Consider the following 25,648-nt stretch of genomic DNA (forward strand, 5'->3'; position numbering starts at 1 on the left):
GTCAGAGTAGGAATAGGAAGGAGGATTACCAGAAGATCCCACTTTTTCTGGTGGATGGATTATAGGTGCTCAGCGAAGCAGTCTCCCAATCTATGTCGGGTCTCACTGACATACAGGCGGCCACACCAGGAGCACTGGATACAGTAGATGACCTCAACAGACACCCAGGTGAAGTGAATGATAGTGAAGGGGTAGGTGTGGCATGTTCCGCTTGCGAGGTTAAGTGCTCGGAGGGAGATCAGTGGGGAAGGACGAATGGACAAGAGAGTCGTGTAAGGAGTGATCCCTGCAGTAAGTGGGGGTGGGTGATAGATGTGCTTGGTGGTGGGATCTGTTAGAGATCATGGCAGTTATGGAGAATTATGTGCTGGATGCGGAGGCTGGTAGTGTGGTAGATGAGGACAAGAGGAACCCTGTCACTGGTGGGGTGGCGGGTGGATGGGGTGAGGGCAGAAGTTCGGTGGGACAGGAACAAGCAGAAACAACGGGTCTACCTGGACAGGCAGGTTTGTAGATCTTGGGTAGGAGGTAGAAGCGGGAGGTGTGGGATATGGGAACTATGAGGTTGGTGGCAGTAGATGGGAGATCCTCAAAGTCAATAAGGACAGTGATGGGTTGGGAGACAATGGCCTGGTGCTCCTGTTCGAGGGGTAAGAAGAGGTGTCTGAGAGTCACTGGTAGGGATCAGTCCACCAGACTACTACAACACCCCCTTATCTGTAGGTTTGATAGTGAGGTTAGGATTAGTGAGGAGAGAGTGGAGAGCACAGTGTTCAGGAGGAGTGGTGAAGTCGAGATGGTTGATGTCCCATCGGCAGATAGCAATGACTTCTGGAGGTGTAAGAAGGTAGAATATAGAACAGTACAGCAATGGTGTCTGCTGGCCATGGCACCTATCCCAACTGCACATGTTCTATATCCCCTCATTCCCTGTCTGCCTCTTATGGTGGTTGTATGTGTTTCTGCCACATACCCTGCAGCATTTACCACTCTCAGCAGAAAAATATTGTCTCATAAATCATCTTCAAGCTTTCCTCTTTCTCACCTTCAAGCCATACCCTACAGTTTTTTAAGCATTTTCACCCTGGGAAATAAAAACTCTACTCTTTCTACTATTCGGTTTTTGAGTCAACTGGCAAAACCCTAATCACTAGAGTCAAGCAACACTATGACCATCTGACTGCTTCTAACAAAAATTGACTGTGTTTGTTGGTTCTAATTGTATTTACTTGTGAAAAATGTGTATTCTTGTGACACTACTTATGTGGTGCTCTTTACCCACGGTGATGCTGCAAGCAAGTTTCTCACTGCACCAGTGTATAAACTCAACTTTGACTTCTCTTGTCACTGTGACTCTGGTTCTAGACTTCTCAACTAGAGCAAATATTCTCTTCTTATCTACTCTCCTTCTAAGAATTTTATCTAAGTTCTTCTAAATTCCAGAGAACATAGGCCGCTTCTATTAATTCCCCTCACTGAGAGACCAGTTTGGTGATTCTTCATTGCACCTGCCATTATAGCCAGTATATCGTATTTTCCCTTAATTTTGAATCATGAGTTGCTTATGTGCATCTTTTTTGTGTCATTGCTAAGGCCTGGATAGGCATTATTGAAATTAATAGGTATATTTTACAAATTGAGCCTTAAGAGAAGTTTATCTATGATCTATTCAATCAAGGAAGGGGGATTGTAGCTGTATTAAGGGCTTTCCTGGTGCTCATTATTCTTTCAGATCCTGGGGGAAAGGCTCCCTGCATTAAAATTACTGATGCAAACTACAAGTAACTACTGGATTGAAGTATTCCAGCACTTAACAATAAGGTCAGAAGGGACAAGGCAGAGGCAGTATTTCAGTGGATAAGAGGAGGGAAAGAAGTTTGAAAAGTATTAGAAAGGGTTGACTGCGTAAAGGGCTTCGGAAGGGCTTTAGAATTTAGTGTTCAGGGTTTATCTTAGACTATATATGTTTGCTTACTTGTGTTTATTTAGGTGTAGGTTATTTTAATTCAATCTACAAAACTATATATAAAAAGAAAAATTCAATTTTTGTGTGACTATATTTGCTTATATTCTTCTCAACGCCAGGTACCACACATTGGGATCCTAGATACAAATCCTGCTAAGGGAAGAAACTAATATGTGGTGATTTCAAAGGGATGGGCTGATCTAACTGAGCTGTGATATGGAGGGCAAACACTGAAGAAACTTTGAGGAGCATCAAAGCATCTTAACCCATTCTAAACATTGTAAAAGCTGAGAGACGTTCTGTAAGAAGTGGCAGGCCAAGGTGAAGGAAATGTATTGTCATGTTGCAGGCATGTGCTTGCAGACGGTGATTATATAGCGTGGCAGCTTCCCTCTTCCTGATTGCCTACAGAACATAGAGCATTATGGGGTATTCTTCTGTATGCCTATAAGAAGTAGCATTCAAATTGCAGGTCCAGTTATTCATTGTTATCAATGCATTAGCATAATCTGCTCATTTATGGCTGGACGATCTGTGACACCTTTGTCTGCAGCCATTTATGAATCTTCAGAGTGATTCTGTCTGTATAGTTCAGGCAGCTGTTTGATCTGAGACGGAATATGCAATGACGTTTTTTTTTGTGTGCCATACTCTGCCAGAGCTTCGGCGACCACTTTCCAAATAGTTGTCTTGGAGGAAAGATTCTGTGAATAGCCCCCCACGTCCTTCTCACAGCGCAGTCTTTTTTTTTACGAGGCCAAGTTGCGAGCTCGACACTGAACCCGGCACAGATGGAAAGCATGCCCGGGAGCGGCCCGACTGGGTTAGAACTCGGGAACCTTCGCTCCGGAGTCTGGCGCTGACGTCACTGAGCCACCAGCCGGCCAGCAATGACGATTAGAATCCTAATAATGCCCATGTGTTTACTGCAATAAACCAGAATTTGTGAAAAATGAAGATAGATATAATCCCTACAGTGAAGAGAGACTGAGAGCAAAAGGAATTAAATGTTTTGTACCATCCTATTCATAATCTTGTTACCAGTTAGAGAGAGGCTTTTGAAGGGTCGCTGGGAATAAACTACGTTTGCAATGTGTTCAAATGGTTCTGTTTATCATCAGAGAATGTACACAGTATACAACCTGAAATACTTAAGTTTTCACAGACATCCACGAAAAATGGAAGAACCCCAAAAGAATGAATGACGGAAAGGCATTAGAACCCCAAAGCCCCCCTCCCCCTCCTCCATGCAAGCAGGAGCAAGCATCATTGCATGAACATCACCTCTCGCCCCACTCATTTCAGCAAAGTGCCCACCACCCACCAAGCAAGAGCAAAGCACCCAAAGAGAGTCAACAGTGACTACTGACTGCCCAACACTTTGACATGTCACACGCTCTCCCTCTCACTAACAAAGGACAGAGAGATGTCACGCATTTCACAGTGAAAAGGGAGACTAGCAGTCACTGTTAAGGTGTTATAGACTGCCATGTCACTTTCTATTCCAAGATTCCCTGACTAGTGAATCGGCAGCAAACGCCCCCCACAGTGGGGGGAGAGAGAGAGAGTGCGATCACACAACCATGGAGACTTCCATCCGTACATCCGCCGCAGAGAAGACCTGATGTTCCTTTCCCCGCAACACTTCAGTCAGCAACACCGGTCTGGAATTGGTTGTCCAGATCTTCCAAGCCGTGCCTGGAGAATGTCAGAAAATGGCCAGCTGGTGAGCTCCAGGAGCGGGAATTCATCTGTAAAAAAAAAGCTCAATTTGAGTGTTGTTGCAGATCAGGACTTCAACAGAACCGCAGCCACCTTGAAAAGGGAAAAACAAGACGTTAAAGAGAGGAATTTAAGCTGTTTCCACGGATGAGCTCAAAGAGGCAGCTACTCAGTGCGATCTTTATTTTATTACTATTTATTATTTATATTATTTATGGTGCAACTGTAATGAAAACCAGTTTCCCCCGGGATCAATAAAGTATGACTGTGACTATGACTATGACTGTGACTTAAGTCTGCCAGTGGTCCTTCAAATGCCTCTCCTCACTGGAACGCCGTGGGTGTGGATAGCAGACAGAAGAAAGAAATAACAAGTCTACATTCTAAAAACAGACATTTATTTATTTAACTGAACCGGGCTCTGAAAAATGAAAAACTGAACTTCATCTTTCATGTGTTCCTCCCAGTTTGGGCAAATGTCCAATCTCCCATCCACTTTAGTATCTTGAGTGAGTTTAGAATTTGAAGTGTTTTGATTTTCAGTCTTTCATTCTTAGTATTTTTATTCTGTTTTCTCTCCCTTGCTTGTCTTTTACAAGATTGTTTGGCCAAATATTTAACAATCAGATAGAGATAACAGAATTTTTCATTGAATCAGCATTTCACCTTCAGAAGCTTTTGGACAAAGTCGTTGATTCAGATTAAGTAATATATGTGTAGCCCCCGTGGCCAGCCTCAGGGTCGCTCGGCTCGCTGTCGTCTAGGGAAACAGCCCTCGGCCCCGCCAAACTGGGGAATCAGTTTGTGTGGATGCTGTGTGATGTACCCCACCCTGCCCAAATAACAGACAATACACCAGATACGATTAAATGATTTACAGTTTATAGATATTACTGGAACTATATAATTAATAGAGAATAAAATATAAAAGGAAAATAAAAGGCGCCACACTTATCAACGTTTAATCTCTTCGTGCACAAACAGCTGGAGCTCAGGACCCTTTTTCTTCACCCTGCGACCCCTCGGACCACCTCGACCGGCCGCCTGGGACCAACATCGGTGGTTGACCAGACGTTCCACATGAGTCCGTCTCTGTCTCCTCTCCTCGCATGGGGTCCAACCCCATTAGTGGACTCACAGCACCTGGTCCATCCTATGTCTCTCTCTCCCACCTTCTCCCCCAAAACCCCCCGCATACAATATCTTACAGACACACCAAAAGCATAACAACTATCCCAATTGGTTTGTAACATCTTCTTATCAGTTACGTGATCCAAACAAACTGCTAGCAGGAGGACTTTCTCAGCAGTTAACAGAACAAAGAAGCCCTTTCAATTATAATATAACAAAGAAGCCATTTTAATTAGACTACGCAGTAACATAAAAAAAGAAACCCCTTACACTCTCCCCCCCACCAAATAAAGTCATGTCCTCGTGACTTCTAAATAACTCGCCAACCAATCCTGCAGACACAGAAACCCATCCAGATACACACAATGACATTGCTCCCCAAACAGTGGACCTTCCACCCATCCACGGGCACTACATATGTTTAGCGTGGATCCAATGATAATTCCACAGCAATTATAAACATGATATTTGTAAAACCAGGCTTGATGTAGTTTATGTCCTATTGGAAGATAATTCTTCAACGGAGGAGGGGAACTGGTTGGGTCTGGTTTCCAGAAAGAAACAGAGAGCTTTGAGACCTTCCTGCTGGGGATGGAGGTGTGTGGGGACTGGACATCCATGGTGAAAATAAGATGTTCAGGGCTAGGGAACTTGAAAACGTTGAAAAGATCAAGAACATGTGAAGCGTCACGGATGTAGGTTGGAAGGAAATGAAACAGGGGAATACAACTGAGTTGAGGTATGCAGATATGAGCTCAATGGGGATGGAACAAACAGAAACCATGACCTGGTCAAGCAAGTCTGTGGACCACCACCACTCTCCTCCGTCTGGCGGAACTTGTCCTCACTCTCAATAATTTCTCTTTTGGTTTCTCCCACTTCCTTCAAACAAAAGGTGTAGCCATGGGTGCTCGCATGGGTCCCAGCTCTGCCTGCCTTTTTGTCGGCTACATGAAACAGTCTATGTTCCAAGCCTACACTAGTATCACTCCCCACTTTTCCTACGCGACATTGATGACTGCATTGGTGCTGATTCCTGCACCCGTGGAGAGCATATTGACTACTTCAACTTTGCTTCCGACTTCCACCTTGCCCTCAAATTTACCTGATCCATTTTCAACACCTCCTTTTTCTTCCTCGATCTCTCTGTTTCTATCTCTGGAGACAGCTTATCTATTGATGCCTATTATGAACCCACTGACTCTCACAGCTACCTGGACTATACCTCTTCCCATCATGCTACTTGTAAAAACACCATTCCCTTCTCTCAATTCCTCCATCTCCACTGCAATATCTCTCAGGATGAGGCATGAACATTGATTTCTCGAACTTCCAATAATGCCCCCCCCCCCTTCACCATTCCTCATCCTCTTTCCCCTCTCTCACCTTATCTCCTTACCTGCCCATCACCTGCCTCTGGTGCTCCTCTCCCTTTCCTTTCTTCCATGGCCTCCTCCTTCTCAAGCCCTGTATCTCTTTCACCAATCAACTTCCCAGCTCTTTACATCACCCCTCCCCGTCCCAGTTTCACCTATCACCTTGTGTTTCTTCCTCCCCTCCCCCACCCACAGCTCTTTATCTTTTCTTCTCCAGTCCTGATGAAGGGTCTCGGCCCGAAACATTGTCTGTACTCTTTTCCATAGATGCTGCCTGACCTGCTGAGTTCCTCCAGCATTTTGTGTGTGTTGCTTAGATTTCCAGCATCTGCAGATTTTCCTTTGCTAGTGGTTTTCAGCAGACAGCAAGTTTGATTGTTGATAGAACAATTCTGACGGTGGTGTCTGTAAAGAGGATGCTGTCTAAGTTGCATGCCATCTTGGTCAATGTCTCCCATCCACTACATAATGTACTGGTTGGGCACAGGAGCACATTCAGCCAGAGACTCATTCCACCGAGATGCAACACAAAGCGTCATAGGAAGTCATTCCTGCCTGTGGCCATCAAACTTTACAACTCCTCCCTTGGAGAGTTAGACACCCTGAGCCAATAGGCTGGTCATGGACTTATTTCCTGGCATAATTTACATATTTACATATTACTATTTAACTATTTATGGTTTTATTACTATTTAATTATTTATGGTGCAACTGTAAGGAAAACCAATTTCCCCCGGGATCAATAAAGTATGACTATGACTATGACTATGAAGAACTCTGTCTCTGCTAGGTTAGTAAATCTTGTATATGTGCTTTAGCCATTAGAGAACAGTCCACCACCACTGCCAACGTCTTCTTTGCCTGAAGGGTATTATGAAGAAGCAGTGCCACTGAGTCCAGGAAAAGCCCCAGAATACATCACTTCTCGAGGTAAACCAAACTACAGTAAGGAGTCAAAATGAAGATGTATTTCTGAAATGCTGCATTTAATCATTTGCAAATTGAATAAACTTGTATATTAACGGAAATATTTACTTTGCCCTTCGTTCAAAAGATGTCCAGGTATTCTATCACAAATACAGAAAATATGGGAATATACGGTAGCTTCATTTGTACTTAAACATGTTAAAATATCTAACTTTTGCATTTGCTGTAGAAATGCTTCAATTTATCTAAAGAAGGGTTTTCTATGTAAGTTTTAATTCTATAATGATATGTAGGATATTCTGATAGCCACTCTATTATACCAAAATCAGTAAACCTATGGTAGCTATTTAGAAAATATTGGCCAATGATGCTTCTTGTGAAAAATATTCACAAACATACAACAAAAGTTCCTCAGGCTCTAAATGCAGTAAAATAAAATCTGAAAATGCACTGAAAAGGTTTTAAAATGTAATGGAATCTCTTGTCAAAATTCAATTGGTACCATGAATATGAAATATGAGATTAGTAAATTACAACTGTTCTTTAATATTCATTAGGTGAATGTGCCAGATATAGTTATTATTGCTAAATTAGCTTTTGAAATTTCAGAACTTCTCTCCTTCCCTCTTGTGTACTTTGCATGTTATTATTTGAACAAGAAATTGTTCTCACATTCATTTTTTTGAAAATTCATTTTTAAAACTACAGTGGTAAAATGTGATAGTATTAATGTTCAGATTAAATTGCATTATGATAATGTTTAAAAATTTACTTTCTGTTGTCAGGCGTCTAGCTTGAAAACAACAGGCTGAATAGGCTTTTTCTGATGAAAGGCCATTGACCAAAAACTGTTCCCTTCTCCATGGGTACTGCTTGACCATCTAGGTGTTCCAGTCTTTTCTAAATTAAAAACAGAATAGTTTGGTGATTGGAATTTCTCTTAAAATAACTAATCAAATATCACAGTATTTTTGTTCTCTGATATTTGGTGACAACATGAAATAATAACTACTGCAATAGTACTTGGTAGCATATCTAAAAAATCAATTAAATGGCAGATGGAAGTTAATGTGGTTAAATGTAACTTGGTGTATATTGAAATGTAAAGAAGAGGTTTTCATTATTTTTCAAAAATTATAGATGTGTAGGATTTGGATGATATCAAATCTGTAAGAAATGTATCCATGTACAAATCAGTATTTAGACTGTTTCAACTGTGGAGTGATTTTGAAAGTGACTTCTTTTGCAAGAGAGCTTAACACTTAGACTTGAAAATCTGAACACACGCAGTGGATAAAACTCAACTGTTTGTCTCTGAATCTCCATTCACAAAGCAGAATGAAATTAATGTACAGTGCCTCTGTATCTTTTGTAGATCCTAAGCTATCTCCTATAAATGAGGAAGAATCAATTACTTCAAAAAGAATTTCCACTTTTGCAATATTTAAACAGCTAATGGAGTTTATCAAATTTTCAGCAGCATGAAAATAGACAAGATATTGATCATAAAATTGACAATACTGGGCTGCAGTTTTGGAAACGTGTTGTTGAAATGAACAGAAATAACTTTCAACTTTATGTTGTAATACCGGGAACAGCGGGAAAATTTTATATATTTAAGCATATCAAATTCAGAAAATCACCTGAATAAAATTCTAGATGCAATGAATTAACTTTAATTATTTACTGTACTTCCAGGAGAATGAGACTAAATTCATGTCCAATACTCGTGTTTGTAAGGATGCTACAAATTTTCAGCAATCAAATATTTGAAAGTTAAATTATTTACCTGTTTTAGGCAGGGCAGGTTGTACTTTGATGTGTTAGCTTTTAAAACCAAACTGGACTCTATTGACCTCACTTTCCTGCATTGTCTTTTCTTACAGACTATGATTCAGATGCCATGAGCAGCTCCTATGAATCATACGATGAAGACGACGAAGATGGGAAGGGAAAGAAACTGAGGCATCAGTGGCCATCTGAGGAGGCCTCAATGGACTTGGTGAAAGATGCCAAGATCTGTGCTTTTCTTCTGCGCAAGAAACGTTTTGGACAGTGGACAAAACAATTCTGTGTGATTAAAGACAACAAGTTGTTGGTATGTTTTTATTTTGATGGCGAATGTCTTTAGTCTTGATTACTTAGCACCAAGTATAAGTTCTGGTGAGTGAGTGGTAACTATATTTCCAGCAATTTAATGTTGACATAAGGTGTGCACGAACCTGACTGTCCTTGCCCCTTGGATTGGAAAAAGCTGAAAATGCAATGGTAATCACGCATGTTGGATTTGATTTGTTTCTTTGGATAAAATATGACTTGGCAATTTTCCACATTGTGACTGTAACAAGCTCCTCTACCCTTTTTGTGTCCAGAGTTTAGCTTTATGCATATAGTGTAATGCCATTGATGTGTTCATGCTAGACCATTCGTAAGATTATAATTTGTACTAATATATAATTATGTTATTGTGCAGAGTTCACATCACCTTGTGAATCCTCATTTACCATCTGTTAAATCTGAAATGATCTCAAAGATTGAGAAACAATGTAACTCAGTCTTTTGCTTTCAGCTGAATGAGAAGAGCTAGATTAGATGAGCTCACCTTGTGACTTAATTCACCTCCTTCACCAGTCCTGAAGGCTTGTCTGGTTTCTCAGTGCTTTTTTTAATCCCTATGCTGGAACTCTCCTGTTGGTCAGTGGTGATCTTACTGGCTGCCAAAAAATATTCCTTCGTTGCCACAGATGTCTGACCATATTTCATGACATATAAGGAGGCTATTTGGCCTTTCACATTTATGCCGTCTCACAGAGCAATCCCATCTCTTCAAGAAAATAAAAAGCAGAAAACTGAAGATGCTGTAAAGATCAGGCTGTATGGGTGCAAAGAGGTGCTGCTAGAAAGTTTGTGATGTAGAATTTTCTCTATTTCTGCATAAATATCACCTAAAATGTGATCAGAACTTCATGTAAGTACTAAAAATAGATAAAGAGAACCCAATTAAATAAGTAACAATTGATTGAGAAAAAGGATCCAACATTACATGTATTTGTTGGAAAAAGTATGTGAACTGTTGGTTTCAGTAATTGGTGTGACCCTCTTGTACAGCTATAACTTCAACCAAATATCTCCAGTAACTGTTGATCAGTCCTGCACACTGGCTTGGAAGAATTTTAGGCCATTCCTCCCTACAAAACTGCTTCAACTCTGGGATGTTGGTGGGCTTCCTTGCATGAACTGCTTGCTTCAGGTCCTTCCACAACATTTCTATAGGATTAAGGTCAGGACTTGAACTCGGACGTTCCGAAACACAGATTTTCGTCTTTTTAAACCACTCTGTTGTTGATTTACTCTTGTCTTTCGGATCATTGTCTTGTTGCATTATCCAGCTTCTATTAGGCTTCAGGTGATGGACTACTACCCTGACATTCTCCTGGAAAATGTCTTGATACAATTTTGAATTTATTGTTCCCTCAACAATTGCAAACTGTCTTGGCCCTGAGACAGCAAAGCAGCCCCAAACCATGATGTCACAGATGCAGTCTGATCTGTTGAGTATTTGCAGTATTTTCAGATTTTATTTCCCATTTTCTCACTAATTTCCCCAGTGATATGTTCTCTCCAAATTCCCATCAATTCAGTCATTTACCTGAACCATGGGCAGTTCACAGTTCCCAGCTAATCTAACAATCCACACTACTGTGACATGTTTGAGGAAATTAGTCCAAGCACCACTGTGCCAGTACTGCATCAGTGAGTGCATTTCAAATGGGGGGTGGGGGGAGTGGAAAGAAGGGCTTGGTTATGCAAATTAGGAGAAATAACTGCTGATCAGTCACTCTTATTGCATTGGGAGCATGTGTTAAAGGTCACTTAATAACAATCTATATTTTGATATCCCCTTTCTATACTGAGAGGCCTCAGCTTTCCAAGCTAGTCTTGGGAAGATCGAGACCTGTTTGATCCATGTCATATGACCACATGGCTATTTCACTCGATGCATTTATGTGTTGTATTGTCTGCAAAGCCTTGGTTTAACTGAATCAAAAAGTTCTCACATTCTGAGGCCTTTCAGGGTTCAGTTTTCTCCATCTGAGCTGGGCCTTGCATTGACCTTTCTGTTACTTCTGACACTCTGCTGAATCATTCCTCTGCTCTCCCCCAGATCCTACCTTTTCAACAATGGATATGACTCTTACCTCTCAGAAAATGCCTTATCTCAGGAGCAGTAAGGAAGTGACATACTCTTCCATAAGGACCAGCAAGTTCTTCCGTGACAAGTGTGCTGTAAACAGCATTTACAATACCACTATATTGCTCTGTTTTAGGAAGTAGCTGCAATAATTTTGTGGGATGTGCACATTCACGATGTTAATTATGATACTCTGAAACTATTATGCAAAAGTTAAAAATGATTTTGGTACTTCATGTTTGATTTTAGTGCTACAAAAGTTCAAAAGACCATCAGCCTCAGATGGAGTTACTGCTGACAGTCCACAACGTATCCTATGTTCCAAAAGACAGCAAAAGGAAAAAACATGAACTACGGATTACCCAGCAAGGAGCAGACATGTTGGTATTGGCTGTGCAAAGCAAAGAGCAAGCAGAGGAGTGGCTGAAGGTAGGAGTGCATGATATCTTGTACGCTGATACAAAATATTGATCTTTGGCAGGACTAATCTTCTGTCATAACTGGCAAAAGCAGCAGACACTAAGTACACTATTGGATCTGCTTCATTGGAGGTGGAAGACTCTTTCAGTTTCTTGCTCAGTGTTACACCAGGAGATGTAGAGTGACTTGTAAAAATTGTGGGTCTTCGGTCATTGTGTATCAGGCTTGAGTGAATGTGGCCGACAATTTAAAAAAATCAAGACTCTGAAACGTTCATCTGATTTTGTTCTTAACTACAAGCAAAATAAGGAGAAAAAGAATCTGCACATTTACCTGTCTGAATATGGATGGAAGTTTGTTTCAAGGAGAAGGAACTTTTGACCCATCACGTTCATTAAGAGATTTGCATGAACCTTACACTAATCCCCTACCAACTTGCAATGTTGTTATTTTTGGATATGGAGGAAACAAGAGAACCTGGAGAAAGCCCATGTTTACAGGGAGAATATGTAGTCCACACAAAGAGTACCAGATCGAGGATTGAACCCAGTCACTGGAGCTAGGAGATAGCAACTCCACTAGCTATGTCACATTCATTCTAATGAGAATTTGACAGTTTGCTAAAAAAAAAGACCTGTTTCTCATCATCTTCCCTTTGTTGAGGTCATGTCCCATGAGTGGTTAGGATTTGGAATGCTGAAGGTGGGGTCAAAGAAGTTTCAGTAGAGGTTTTTAAAGAGAATTCGATAAATACTAGAAATTAGAAACATTTAAAGGAAGAGAAAAGGAAGACAATAACTAGAGTCACCAAATTTCCCCTTCCCCTTTTATTTAATTAAATTTTGGGGATGCAGGGGTGACAGAGCCAGCAGTTATTGCACATTGCCATTCACACTGCAAAAGTAATAGTGAGCCATCTCCTTGAACTGTTATTGTCTTTCTGGTAGGCTGGTTCGGTGCTTAAGTTGTTGTTTCAACAGCCGGAGTTCTGACCATTGACCAGAGACACATTCAAATTCACCATGGCAGCTGGGGAACCTAAGTAAGTAAATTTAATTGAAAATAATTCAGTTTGGTTTGTATAAAGTCCTATCTGCTTTACAAATGTTCTTTGGGGAAGGAAATCTCCCTTACTAGGTTTGACCTGTATGTGACTCCACTTAGTTCTGACAAGTAACATCTCCTCCTTACTGACAAATAACATTGGCGCATCTTGTTAGGGAGTATTCTGAAGTTTTTGTGAATATGGCAGATAATAATTCAAGTAAGAACCAATCTTAAATTCTTATTGCAAACTGTGAGCAGTAAATTGAAGTCAAAAGCACAGACTGACCCACTGACTAAGAGATTGCATATGTATCAGCCAAATGTCAAAACAAGGGGACTGTGTTAATTGTCCTGCAGCAATCTGGGCCTAGGGGATTTAAGTAATTTGCACCATTGTAAATGTAAATAAGTAGTGGAAGCCTGCAATTAGTTTGTCTGGGCTTGGTATTTGAACATTCGCAGGTATCTCCCACTGTAGATATGGAATTTAAAGGAGAATTGTCAACCCAAAGTATTGAAGTAAACAATATCACTGTAACTATTGAAACTATATTGAATCACCTACTGTAGCCACTCAACTTAAGGGAACAAAAATGCAATGTACTTTTGGGATTGTGAGACTCCACTGCGAGTGTCTCCAGAAACTCTCCTGCTTGCTGTGATGAATAAAGACTTCTATATCACTAGCTTCAGCGTCTCTCCGGTGACTTTGATCTCATTCACAGCACACCCGAGCCCACCACTCCACTCTCCCTAAACCCACAACTGTGTGCTTAGGCACAGTTCAAATATCATCTATACATTTGCCAATAACAAAACTATTATTGCCAGAATTTCAAATGATGACGAAGAAACGTACAGGAGTGAGTGAGATAAATCAGCTGGTTGAGGGGTTTCACAGCAACTACCTTATACTCCATGCCAGTAAGATTTAGGAATTTATTGGGGACATCAGGAAGGTGAAGCTGGGCAAACACTCACTAGTCTTCAAGGAGTGATCAGCAGTGGAAAGAATGAGCAGTTTCAAGTTCCTGGGTGTCAACATCTCTGAAGATCTATACTGGACCCAACATATTGAAGTAGGTACAAATAAGACACAATAGCAACTATATTTCATCAGGAGTTTGAGGAGACTTGGTATGTCATCAAAGACTTTCACAGGTTGCTAAAGATGTACCGTGGAGATCATTCTAACTGGTTGCATCTGGTATGCACAGGATCAGAAAAAGCTTCAGAAAGTTGCAAACTTGGCTAGCTCCATTGTGGGCACTAGGCCCAACAGCATTGGGGCATCTTCCAATGGAGGTAGCGCAAAGACATGGCATCCCATCACCCAGGACAAGCCCTCTTCTCATTGCTACCATCAAGGAGGAGGTACCGGAGACTAAAAACACACACTCAAGGTTTTAGGAACAGCTTCTTTCCCTTCACCATTAGATTTCTGAATGGACATATTTCTGAATGACCCATGTGCACTACCTTACTGGTTTTACCATACACTCTTTATGCCAGTGATATTAAATCTGGTTCCGATTCTGAATTTGAAATACATAATGGACCATAAAAGCAATACTTGACAGCAATGTCCACATCTCGTGATTGAATGAACAAGAATACTTCTAAGAACTGGTCCTAATGATGCCTCCAATGCTATCTCTGTAATGATAATCAACATTCCCAGCTTTGAGGTCCTAAATACTCCTAGTCAGCTCTGCTGGACAAGCCACATTGGAAGCATACCCAAGGCTAGACTCTGGCAGAAAACACTCTATTCTGAGCTCTGTCATTGTAAGAAATTACTACAAGGGAAGTGGAAGTGATTCAAAGATGTACTAAAACTACCTCGAGAAGTGCAACGTCCCCATTAACTCATGGAGTTCCTGGTCAAGATGGAGAAAGAACATTCAGGAAGGTATTGAGAACCTTGAATCCATTTGTTAGGAGCATACACAAATCTAACATTAAGGGGCACAACACATCACAAGAAGTTATTAACCCTCCCTACCAAACACCACCTGCTTCACCAATGGAAGAGTCCCTCACTGGCCTCATCATCCACCTCAGAGCTGAAGCAGAACCAAATCATCCTCAGTCCTGAGGAACTACCTCAGAATTCTCCACAATTTAGATGTCAATGAACAGTGGATATTTTTTAGGAGGGCCGGAGTTCCAACTTGCAAAGTGTGCTTTTCATGTGCTTGTCTGCCTCGTGTAGTTCTAAGATAGCCAATCAAGATTTATCTTTAGAATGCACCTGTTTTATACAGCTTGAACCTTTTGCTGCCACCTACCCCACTTTAATTTTTACTCCTGTACAGATCGATGGCATTCTATGTCGATAAAGCTACAGTACGTGTGTGTTGTGTTAAACAAACTCTCATGTGTAGTATCTTGAATGATTGTTAGCTCTTCCTCTCCATATCTTTTCTAATGATAGCTGATTATTGAAGGTTTCTTGCGTTTGATGTGTGCACTGCTCTGCATTGAGATGAGATGATTCAGAGGCAAGTACAGATGTGTTGTGTCCAGCAGTCTGAACTGAATGGTGAAAGTCTAGTCTGGGCATTGTGTTTGGCTCTTAACTTGTGCCCTCAGTTCTGCGACAATTAAGTATTGGCCAATGAGTGTTTGTGTGATGAGCTTTTGAAATACATCTCATGAATGTATTAAAGAAATGCTTTTCACACAAAGTTTGTAATTGCTGTTCCAGACACAAGCAGACATGACTGTGGCCAAAAATTGGCAATTGAGGTTTACTGTTACTAGGGTTAGACAGGGTATTTTTATTCAGGAAATTATTCCTGGCCTTGCCTGCCTTTGTTGGTTTTGTGGATTTTCTTGCACAGGGTGCAAATGAGGTTTGTTTATCAGACCTAAACTACAAGCTAGACAGTCAAAGATCTTTCATGGAGCTTTCAATCCTCTCTGGAATCTTAAGTTTTCAGAGTCTGTGATACAGCTGCTGTTTTACTGTTCAATTCAGGATGTGATAGCAACTGTATTATATTGCTTAAACAAAGCTCTATCCTTCATTCAATCTCCACAGTGTTCCATGGGTAATGATCCAATGTCAGCTTTGCATCTGCATGTTTGAATTTGTTTTCACAGCATGTGTACTTCTCCATTATATGATCTTTACAAAGTCCTCAGCTTAAACAATCATCCTTATCAGGTTTTCTCCTAGCATTTCCAGGTTAATAATTCTTACATATGTGAACACAATTCCTTATGGGAGCAACATGGGTGAGCCTGTGTGTATCCAGTGTTATTTGTTCACAATGACGCTTTTCATTCCAGAACTAAGGAGATCTCCTTCCTCAAAGAAAGGGGCTTCCCTTCCTCAACCATCGATGCTGCCCTCAACTGCATCTCTTCCACTTCGTGCACATCTGCCCTCAACCTTCCTCCATCCAGCCCACCAAGGATAGGGTTCCTCTTGTCCTCACCTGCCACCTCACCAACCTCCGTGTCCAGCACATAATTCTCCATAATTTCCACCATCTCCAACAGGATCCCACCACCAAGCACACCTTTCTCTCTTCCCCAGTTTCTGCTTTCTGCAGGGATCCCTTGTGACTCCCTTGTCAATTTGTCCCTCCCTTGTCAATTTGTCCCACCCCACTGATCTCCCTCCGGGCACTTATCTTTGCAAGGCGAACAAGTGTTACACCTCGTCCCTCTCTACCATTCAGGGCCCTAAACAGTCCTTCCACGTGAGGCAACACTTCACCTGTGAGTCTGTTGGGGTTTTCTACTGTATCTGATGCTCCTGGTGTGGTCTCCTGTATATTGGTGAGACTCAACGTAGAGTGGGAAACCTCTTCCCCGAGCACCTACAATCCATCTGCCAGAAAAAGCAGGGTCTCCCAGTGGCCACCCATTTTAATTCCACTTTCCATTCCCAAATCGATATGTCAGTCCATGACTTCCTCCACTGCCGCGGTGGGGCCATACTCAGGTTGGAGGAACAACATCTTATATTCTGTCCGAGCAGCTTCCAAATGGAATGCAAGAACATCAATTTCTCGAATTTCTGGTAATCCCCCCCTAACCCCTCATTCACATATTCTCCATTCCCATTTCCCTCTCTCACCTTATCTCCATACCTGTCTATCGCCTCCCTCTGGTGCTCCTCCCTCTTTTTTTTCCTCCATGATCTTCGTCCTATGAGTTATGTATCTCTTTCACCAATCAACTTCCCAGCTCTTTACTTCACCCCCTGTCCCAGTTTCACCTATCACCTTGTGTTTCTTTCTTCCCTTCCCCCACCTTCTTACTCTAACTTCATCTTTATCTCTCTGGTCCTGATGAAAAGTCTTGGCCCAAAACGTCGACTGTTTACTCTTTACTTAGGTGCTGCTAGCCTGCTGAGTTCCTCCAGCATTTTGTGTATGTCATTTGTTCATGAAACTGACATCAGGTTCAGTGTTATACCAAAGGTTCAAAGGTTCATTTATTATCAAAGCATGTATTCATATACAACTCTGAAATTTGCCTTCTCCAGATAGCCGTGAAACAAAGAAAGAACATAAAAGTCATACAGAGAGAAACATCAAACCAACCCCCCGCACAAAAACAAATAGTACACAATCATCAACCCCACGCCCGCACAAAAACAAATAGCATACCAACCATCGACCCCACCCCCGCACAAAAACAAATAGTATACCAATCATCAACCCCACCCCCGCACAAAAACAAATAGTATACCAATCATCGACCCCACCCCCGCACAATAACAAATACTATACCAACCATCGACCCCACCCCCGCACAATAACAAATACTATACCAACCATCGACCCCACGCCCGCACAAAAACAAATAGTATACCAATCATCAACCCCACGCCCGCACAAAAACAAATAGTATACTAATCATCGACCCCACGCCCGCACAAAAACAAATAGTATACAATCATCGACCCCACCCGTGCACAAAAACAAATAGTATACCAACCATCAACACCACGCCTGCACAAAAACAAATAGTTTACAATCATCAACCCCTCGCCCGCACAAAAACAAATAGTATACAATCATCAACCCCACCCCTGCACAAAAACAAATAGTATACCAATCATCGACCCTACGCCCACACAAAAACAAATAGTATGCCAATCCTCAACCCCACCCCACACAAAAACAAATAGTATACAATCATCGACCCCACCCCCGCACAAAAACAAATAGTATACCAATCATCAACCCCACCCCCGCACAAAAACAAATAGTATACCAATCATCAACCCCACGCCCGCACAAAAACAAATAGTATACCAATCATCGACCCCACCCCCGCACAAAAACAAATAGTATACCGACCATCGACCCCACCCCCGTTCAAAAAGGAGCAGTATCCTGATCATCAACCCCACGCCCGCAGAAAAACAAATAGTATACCAATCATCAACCCCACCCCCGCACAAAAACAAATAGTATACCAATCATCACCCCACCCCCGCACAAAAACAAATAGTATACCAACCATCGACCCCACCCCCGCACAAAAACACAAAAACAAATAGTATCCTGATCATCATCGACCCCACCCCCGCACAAAAAAATATACAAATAGTATACATCAATCATCGACCGCAATCAACCGCACAAAAACAAATAGTATACCAATCATCAACCCCACGCCCCACAAAAACAAATAGTATCAATCATCAACCCCACCCCCACAAAAACAAATAGTATACCCATCATCAACCCCACCCCGCTCAAAACAAATAGTATACCAATCATCAACCCCACACCGCACAAAAACAAATAGTATACCAATCATCGACCCCACGCCCGCACAAAAACAAATAGTATACCAATCATCAACCCCACCCCCGCACAAAAACAAATAGTATACCAATCATCGACCCCACACCCGCACAAAAACAAATAGTATACAATCATCAACCCCACGCCCGCACAAAAACAAATAGTATACCAATCATCGACCCCACACCCGCACAAAAACAAATAGTATACAATCATCAACCCCACGCCCACACAAAAGCAAATAGTATACCAATCATCAACCCCACGCCCGCACAAAAACAAATAGTATACAATCATCAACCCCACCCCCGCACAAAAACAAATAGTATACCAATCATCAACCCCACCCCTGAACAAAAACAGATAGTATACCAATAATCAACCCCACCCCCGCACAAAAACAATTAATATACCAATCATCAACCCCACGCCCGCAAAAAAACAAACAGTCTACCAATCATCGACCCCACCCCTGCACAAAAACAAATAGTATACAATCATCAACCCCACCCCCGCTCAAAAAGGAGCAGTATCCTGATCATCAACCCCACCCCCGCACAAAAACAAATAGTATACAATCATCAACCCCACCCCCGCACAAAAAGGAGCAGTATCCTGATCATGAACCCCACCCCTGCACAAAAACAAATACTATACAATCATCAACCCCATGCCAGCACAAAAACAAATAGTATACCAATCATCGACCCCACGCCCGCACAAAAACAAATAGTATACAATCATCGACCCCACCCCTGCACAAAAACAAATAGTATACCAATCATCGACCCCACCCCCGCACAAAAACAAATAGTATACAATCATAAACCCCACGCCCGCACTAAAACAAATAGTATACCAATCATCGACACCACCCTCGCACAAAAACAAATACTATCCCAATCATCAACCCCACCCCCGCACAAAAACAAATAGTTTACCAATCATCAACCCCACGCCCGCACAAAAACAAATACTATACCAATCATTGACACCACCCCCACACAAAAACAAATAGGATACCAATCATCAACCCCACCCCCGCACAAAAACAAATAGTATACAATCGTCAACCCCACCCCCACACAAAAACAAATAGTATACCAATCATCAACCCCACGTCCACACAAAAACAAATAGTATACCAATCATCAACCCCACCCCTGCACAAAAACAAATAGTATACAATCATCAACCCCACCCCTGCACAAAAACAAATAGTATACCAATCATCGACCCCACCCCCGCACAAAAACAAATAGTATACAATCATAAACCCCACGCCCGCACTAAAACAAATACTATCCCAATCATCAACCCCACCCCCGCACAAAAACAAATACTATCCCAATCATCAACCCCACCCCCGCACAAAAACAAATAGTTTACCAATCATCAACCCCACGCCCGCACAAAAACAAATACTATACCAATCATTGACACCACCCCCACACAAAAACAAATAGGATACCAATCATCAACCCCACCCCCGCACAAAAACAAATAGTATACAATCGTCAACCCCACCCCCACACAAAAACAAATAGTATACCAATCATCAACCCCACGTCCACACAAAAACAAATAGTATACCAATCATCAACCCCACCCCTGCACAAAAACAAATAGTATACAATCATCAACCCCACCCCTGCACAAAAACAAATAGTATACCAATCATCGACCCCACCCCCGCACAAAAACAAATAGTATACAATCATAAACCCCACGCCCGCACTAAAACAAATAGTATACCAATCATCGACACCACCCTCGCACAAAAACAAATAGTATCCCAATCATCAACCCCACCCCCGCACAAAAACAAATAGTTTACCAATCATCAACCCCACGCCCGCACAAAAACAAATACTATACCAATCATTGACACCACCCCCACACAAAAACAAATAGGATACCAATCATCAACCCCACCCCCGCACAAAAACAAATAGTATACAATCGTCAACCCCACCACCGCACAAAAACAAATAGTATACCAATCATCAACCCCACCCCCGCACAAAAACAAATAGTTTACCAATCATCAACCCCACGCCCGCACAAAAACAAATACTATACCAATCATTGACACCACCCCCACACAAAAACAAATAGGATACCAATCATCAACCCCACCCCCGCACAAAAACAAATAGTATACAATCGTCAACCCCACCACCGCACAAAAACAAATAGTATACCAATCATCAACCCCACCCCCGCACAAAAACAAATAGTATACCAATCATCGACCCCACGCCCGCGCAAAAACTAATAGTATACCAATCATCAACCCCACGCCCGCACGAAAACAAATAGTATACAATCATCAACCCCACCCCCACACAAAAACAAATAGGATACCAATCATCGACCCCATGCCCGCAATAAAACAAATAGTATGCAATCATCAACCCCACCCCTGCACAAAAACAAATAGTATACCAATCATCAACCCCACCCCTGCACAAAAACAAATAGTATACCAATCATCGACCCCACGCCCGCACAAAAACAAATAGTATACCAATCATCAACCCCACCCCTGCACAAAAACAAATAGTATACCAATCATCAACCCCACCCCCGCACAAAAACAAATAGTATACCAATCATCAACCCCACGCCCGCACAAAAACAAATAGTATACAATCATCAACCCCACCCCCACACAAAAACAAATAGGATACCAATCATCGACCCCATGCCCGCACAAAAACAAATAGTATACCAATCATCAACCCCACCCCTGCACAAAAAGAAGTAGTATACCAAACATCGACCCCACGCCTGCAATAAAACAAATAGTATGCAATCATCAACCCCACCCCTGCACAAAAACAAATAGTATACCAATCCTCAACCCCACCCCTGCACAAAAACAAATAGTATACCAATCATCGACACCACCCCCGCACAAAAACAAATAGTATACCAATCATCAACCCCACTCCCGCACAAAAACAAATAGTATACAATCATCAACCCCACCCCCACACAAAAACAAATAGGATACCAATCATCGACCCCATGCCCGCACAAAAACAAATAGTATACCAATCATCAACCCCACCCCTGCACAAAAAGAAGTAGTATACCAAACATCGACCCCACGCCTGCAATAAAACAAATAGTATGCAATCATCAACCCCACCCCTGCACAAAAACAAATAGTATACCAATCCTCAACCCCACCCCTGCACAAAAACAAATAGTATACCAATCATCGACACCACCCCCGCACAAAAACAAATAGTATACCAATCATCGACACCACCCCCACACAAAAACAAATAAGATACCAATCATCAACCCCACCCCCGCACAAAAACAAATAGTATACCAATCATCAACCCCACTCCCGCACAAAAACAAATAGTATACAATCATCAACCCCACCCCCACACAAAAACAAATAGGATACCAATCATCGACCCCATGCCCGCACAAAAACAAATAGTATACCAATCATCAACCCCACCCCTGCACAAAAAGAAGTAGTATACCAAACATCGACCCCACGCCTGCAATAAAACAAATAGTATGCAATCATCAACCCCACCCCTGCACAAAAACAAATAGTATACCAATCCTCAACCCCACCCCTGCACAAAAACAAATAGTATACCAATCATCGACACCACCCCCGCACAAAAACAAATAGTATACCAATCATCGACACCACCCCCACACAAAAACAAATAAGATACCAATCATCAACCCCACCCCCGCACAAAAACAAATAGTATACCAATCATAAACCCCACGTCCACACAAAAACAAATAGTATACCAATCATCAACCCCACCCTAGCACAAAAAAAATTGTATACAATAATCAACCCCACCCCCGCACAAAAAGAAATAGTATACCAATCATCGACCCCATCCCCGCACAAAAACAAATAGTATACAATCATCAACCCCACGCCCGCATAAAAACAAATAGTATACCAATCATCGACACCACCCCCGCACAAAAACAAATAGTATACCAATCATCAACCCCACCCCCGCACAAAAAAAATAGTATACCAATCATCAACCCCACGCCCGCACAAAAACAAATAGTATACCAATCATCGACACCACCCCCACACAAAAACAAATAGGATACCAATCATCATCCCCAGCCCCGCACAAAAACAAATAGTATACAATCATCAACCCCACCACCGCACAAAAACAAATAATATACCAATCATCGACCCCACCCCCGCACAAAAACAAATAGTATACCAATCATCAACACCACGCCCGCACAAAAACAAATAGTATACCAATCATCGACACCACCCCCACATAAAAACAAATAGGATACCAATCATCATTCCCAGCCCCGCACAAAAACAAATAGTATACAATCATCAACCCCACCACCGCACAAAAACAAATAATATACCAATCATCGACCCCACCCCCGCACAAAAACAGACAGTATACCAATCATCGACCCCACCCCCGCACAAAAACAAATAGTATACCAATCATCGACCCCACGCCCGCACAAAAACAAATAGTATACCAATCATCGACCCCACCCCCGCACAAAAACAAATAGTATACCGACCATCGACCCCACCCCCGTTCAAAAAGGAGCAGTATCCTGATCATCAACCCCACGCCCGCAGAAAAACAAATAGTATACCAATCATCAACCCCACGCCCGCGCGAAAACAAATAGTATACCAATCATCGACCCCACGCCCGCACGAAAAGGAGCAGTATCTTAATCATGAACCCCACGTCTGCACAAAAAGGAGCAGTATCCTGATCATCAACCCCAGCCTTCACAAAAACAAATAGTATACAATCATCAACCCCACGCCCGCACAAAAACAAATAGTATACCAATCATCGACCCCACGCCCGCACAAAAACAAATAGTATACACTCATCGACCCCACCCCTGCACAAAAACAAATAGTATACCAATCATCAACACCACGCCCACACATAAACAAATAGTATACCAACCATCAACCCTACCCCTGCACAAAAACAAATAGTATAACAATCATCATCCCCACCCCTGCACAAAAACAAATAGTATACCAATCATCAACCCCACCCCGCACAAAAACAGACGGTATACCAATCATCGACCCCACCCCCGCACAAAAACAAATAGTATACCAATCAACGACCCCACGCCCGCACAAAAACAAATAGTATACCAATCAACGACCCCACCCCCGCACAAAATCAAATAGTATACCGACCATCGACCCCACCCCCGTTCAAAAAGGAGCAGTATCCTGATCATCAACCCCACGCCCGCAGAAAAACAAATAGTATACCAATCATCGACTCCACGACCGCACGAAAAGGAGCAGTATCTTAATGATGAACCCCACGTCTGCACAAAAAGGAGCAGTATCCTGATCATCAACCCAGCCTGCACAAAAACAAATCGTATACAATCATCAACCCCACGTCCGCACAAAAACAAATAGTATACCAATCATCAACCCCACGCCCGCACAAAAACAATTAGTATACCAGTCACCAACCCCACCCCTGCACAAAAACAAATAGTATACCGATCATCGATACCACCCACGCACAAAAACAAATAGTACACCAATCATCGACACCACCCCCACACAAAAACAAATAGGATACCAATCATCAACCCCACCCCCGCACAAAAACAAATAGTATACCAATCATCAACCCCACCCCGCACAAAAACAGACAGTATACCAATCATCTACCCCACCCCCGCACAAAAACAAACAGTATACCAATCATCGACCTCACGCCCGCACAAAAACAAATAGTATACCAATCAACGACCCCACCCCCGCACAAAATCAAATAGTATACCGACCATCGACCCCACTCCCGTTCAAAAAGGAGCAGTATCCTGATCATCAACCCCACGCCCGCAGAAAAACAAATAGTATACCAATCATCAACCCCACGCCCGCGCGAAAACAAATAGTATGCCAATCATCGACCCCACGACCGCACGAAAAGGAGCGGTATCTTACTCATCAACCCCACGTCTGCACAAAAAGGAGCAGTATCCTGATCATCAACCCCAGCCTGCACAAAAACAAATAGTATACAATCATCAACCCCACCCCGCACAAAAACAAATAGTATACCAATCATCGACCCCACCCCCGCACAGAAACAAATAGTATACCAATCATCGACCCCACGGCTGCACAAAAACAAATAGTATACAATCATCAACCCCACCCCCGCACAAAAACAAATAGTATACCAACCATCTACCCGACCCCCGCACAAAAACAAATAGTATACCAACCATCGACCCCACCCCCGCACAAAAAGGAGCAGTATCCTGATCATCAACCCCACCCCCGCAAAAAAACAAATAGTATACCAATCATCGACCGCACAACCGGACGAAAGGGAGCAGTATCTTAATCATGAACCCCACGTCTGCACAAAAAGGAGCAGTATCCTGATCATCAACCCCAGCCTGCACAAAAACAAATAGTATACCCATCATCAACCCCACACCGCTCAGAAACAAATAGTATACCAATCATCAACCCCACACCACTCAAAAACAAATAGTATACCAATCATCGACCCAACGCCCGCACAAAAACAAATAGTACACCAATCATCAACCCCACCCCCGCACAAAAACAAATAGTATACCAATCATCGACCCCACACCCGCACAAAAACAAATAGTATACAATCATCAACCCCACGCCCGCACAAAAACAAATAGTATACCAATCATCGACCCCACACCCGCACAAAAACAAATAGTATACAATCATCAACCCCACGCCCACACAAAAACAAATAGTATACCAATCATCAACCCCACGCCCGCACAAAAACAAATAGTATACAATCATCAACCCCACCCCCGCACAAAAACAAATAGTATACCAATCATCAACCCACCCCTGAACAAAAACAGATAGTATACCAATAATCAACCCCACGCCCGCACAAAAACAATTACTATACCAATCATCAACCACACGCCCGCACAAAAAGGAGCAGTATCCTGATCATCAACCGCACCCCCGCACAAAAACAAATAGTATACAATCATCAACCCCACCCCCGCACAAAAAGGAGCAGTATCC

The 25,648-nt window shown here is 42.2% G+C and overlaps 1 protein-coding gene across 4 annotated transcripts in view; it reads left to right on the top strand.

Moving 5' to 3' along the window:
- The window catches only part of afap1 (actin filament associated protein 1), a 343,466-nt gene that overhangs the window by 228,279 nt on the left and 89,539 nt on the right, over window positions 1-25,648 (top strand). For all 4 annotated transcript variants that reach the window (XM_063046311.1, XM_063046314.1, XM_063046312.1 and 1 more), the window contains exons 4-6: window positions 7,014-7,125; window positions 9,009-9,220; window positions 11,564-11,743. In XM_063046311.1, the coding sequence (XP_062902381.1) occupies window positions 7,014-7,125; window positions 9,009-9,220; window positions 11,564-11,743 (504 nt within the window). The remainder of the gene's footprint in view (window positions 1-7,013; window positions 7,126-9,008; window positions 9,221-11,563; window positions 11,744-25,648) is intronic.

This window comes from Mobula hypostoma, chromosome 4 (assembly GCF_963921235.1).
Source record: "Mobula hypostoma chromosome 4, sMobHyp1.1, whole genome shotgun sequence".
Taxonomy (NCBI): domain Eukaryota; kingdom Metazoa; phylum Chordata; class Chondrichthyes; order Myliobatiformes; family Myliobatidae; genus Mobula; species Mobula hypostoma.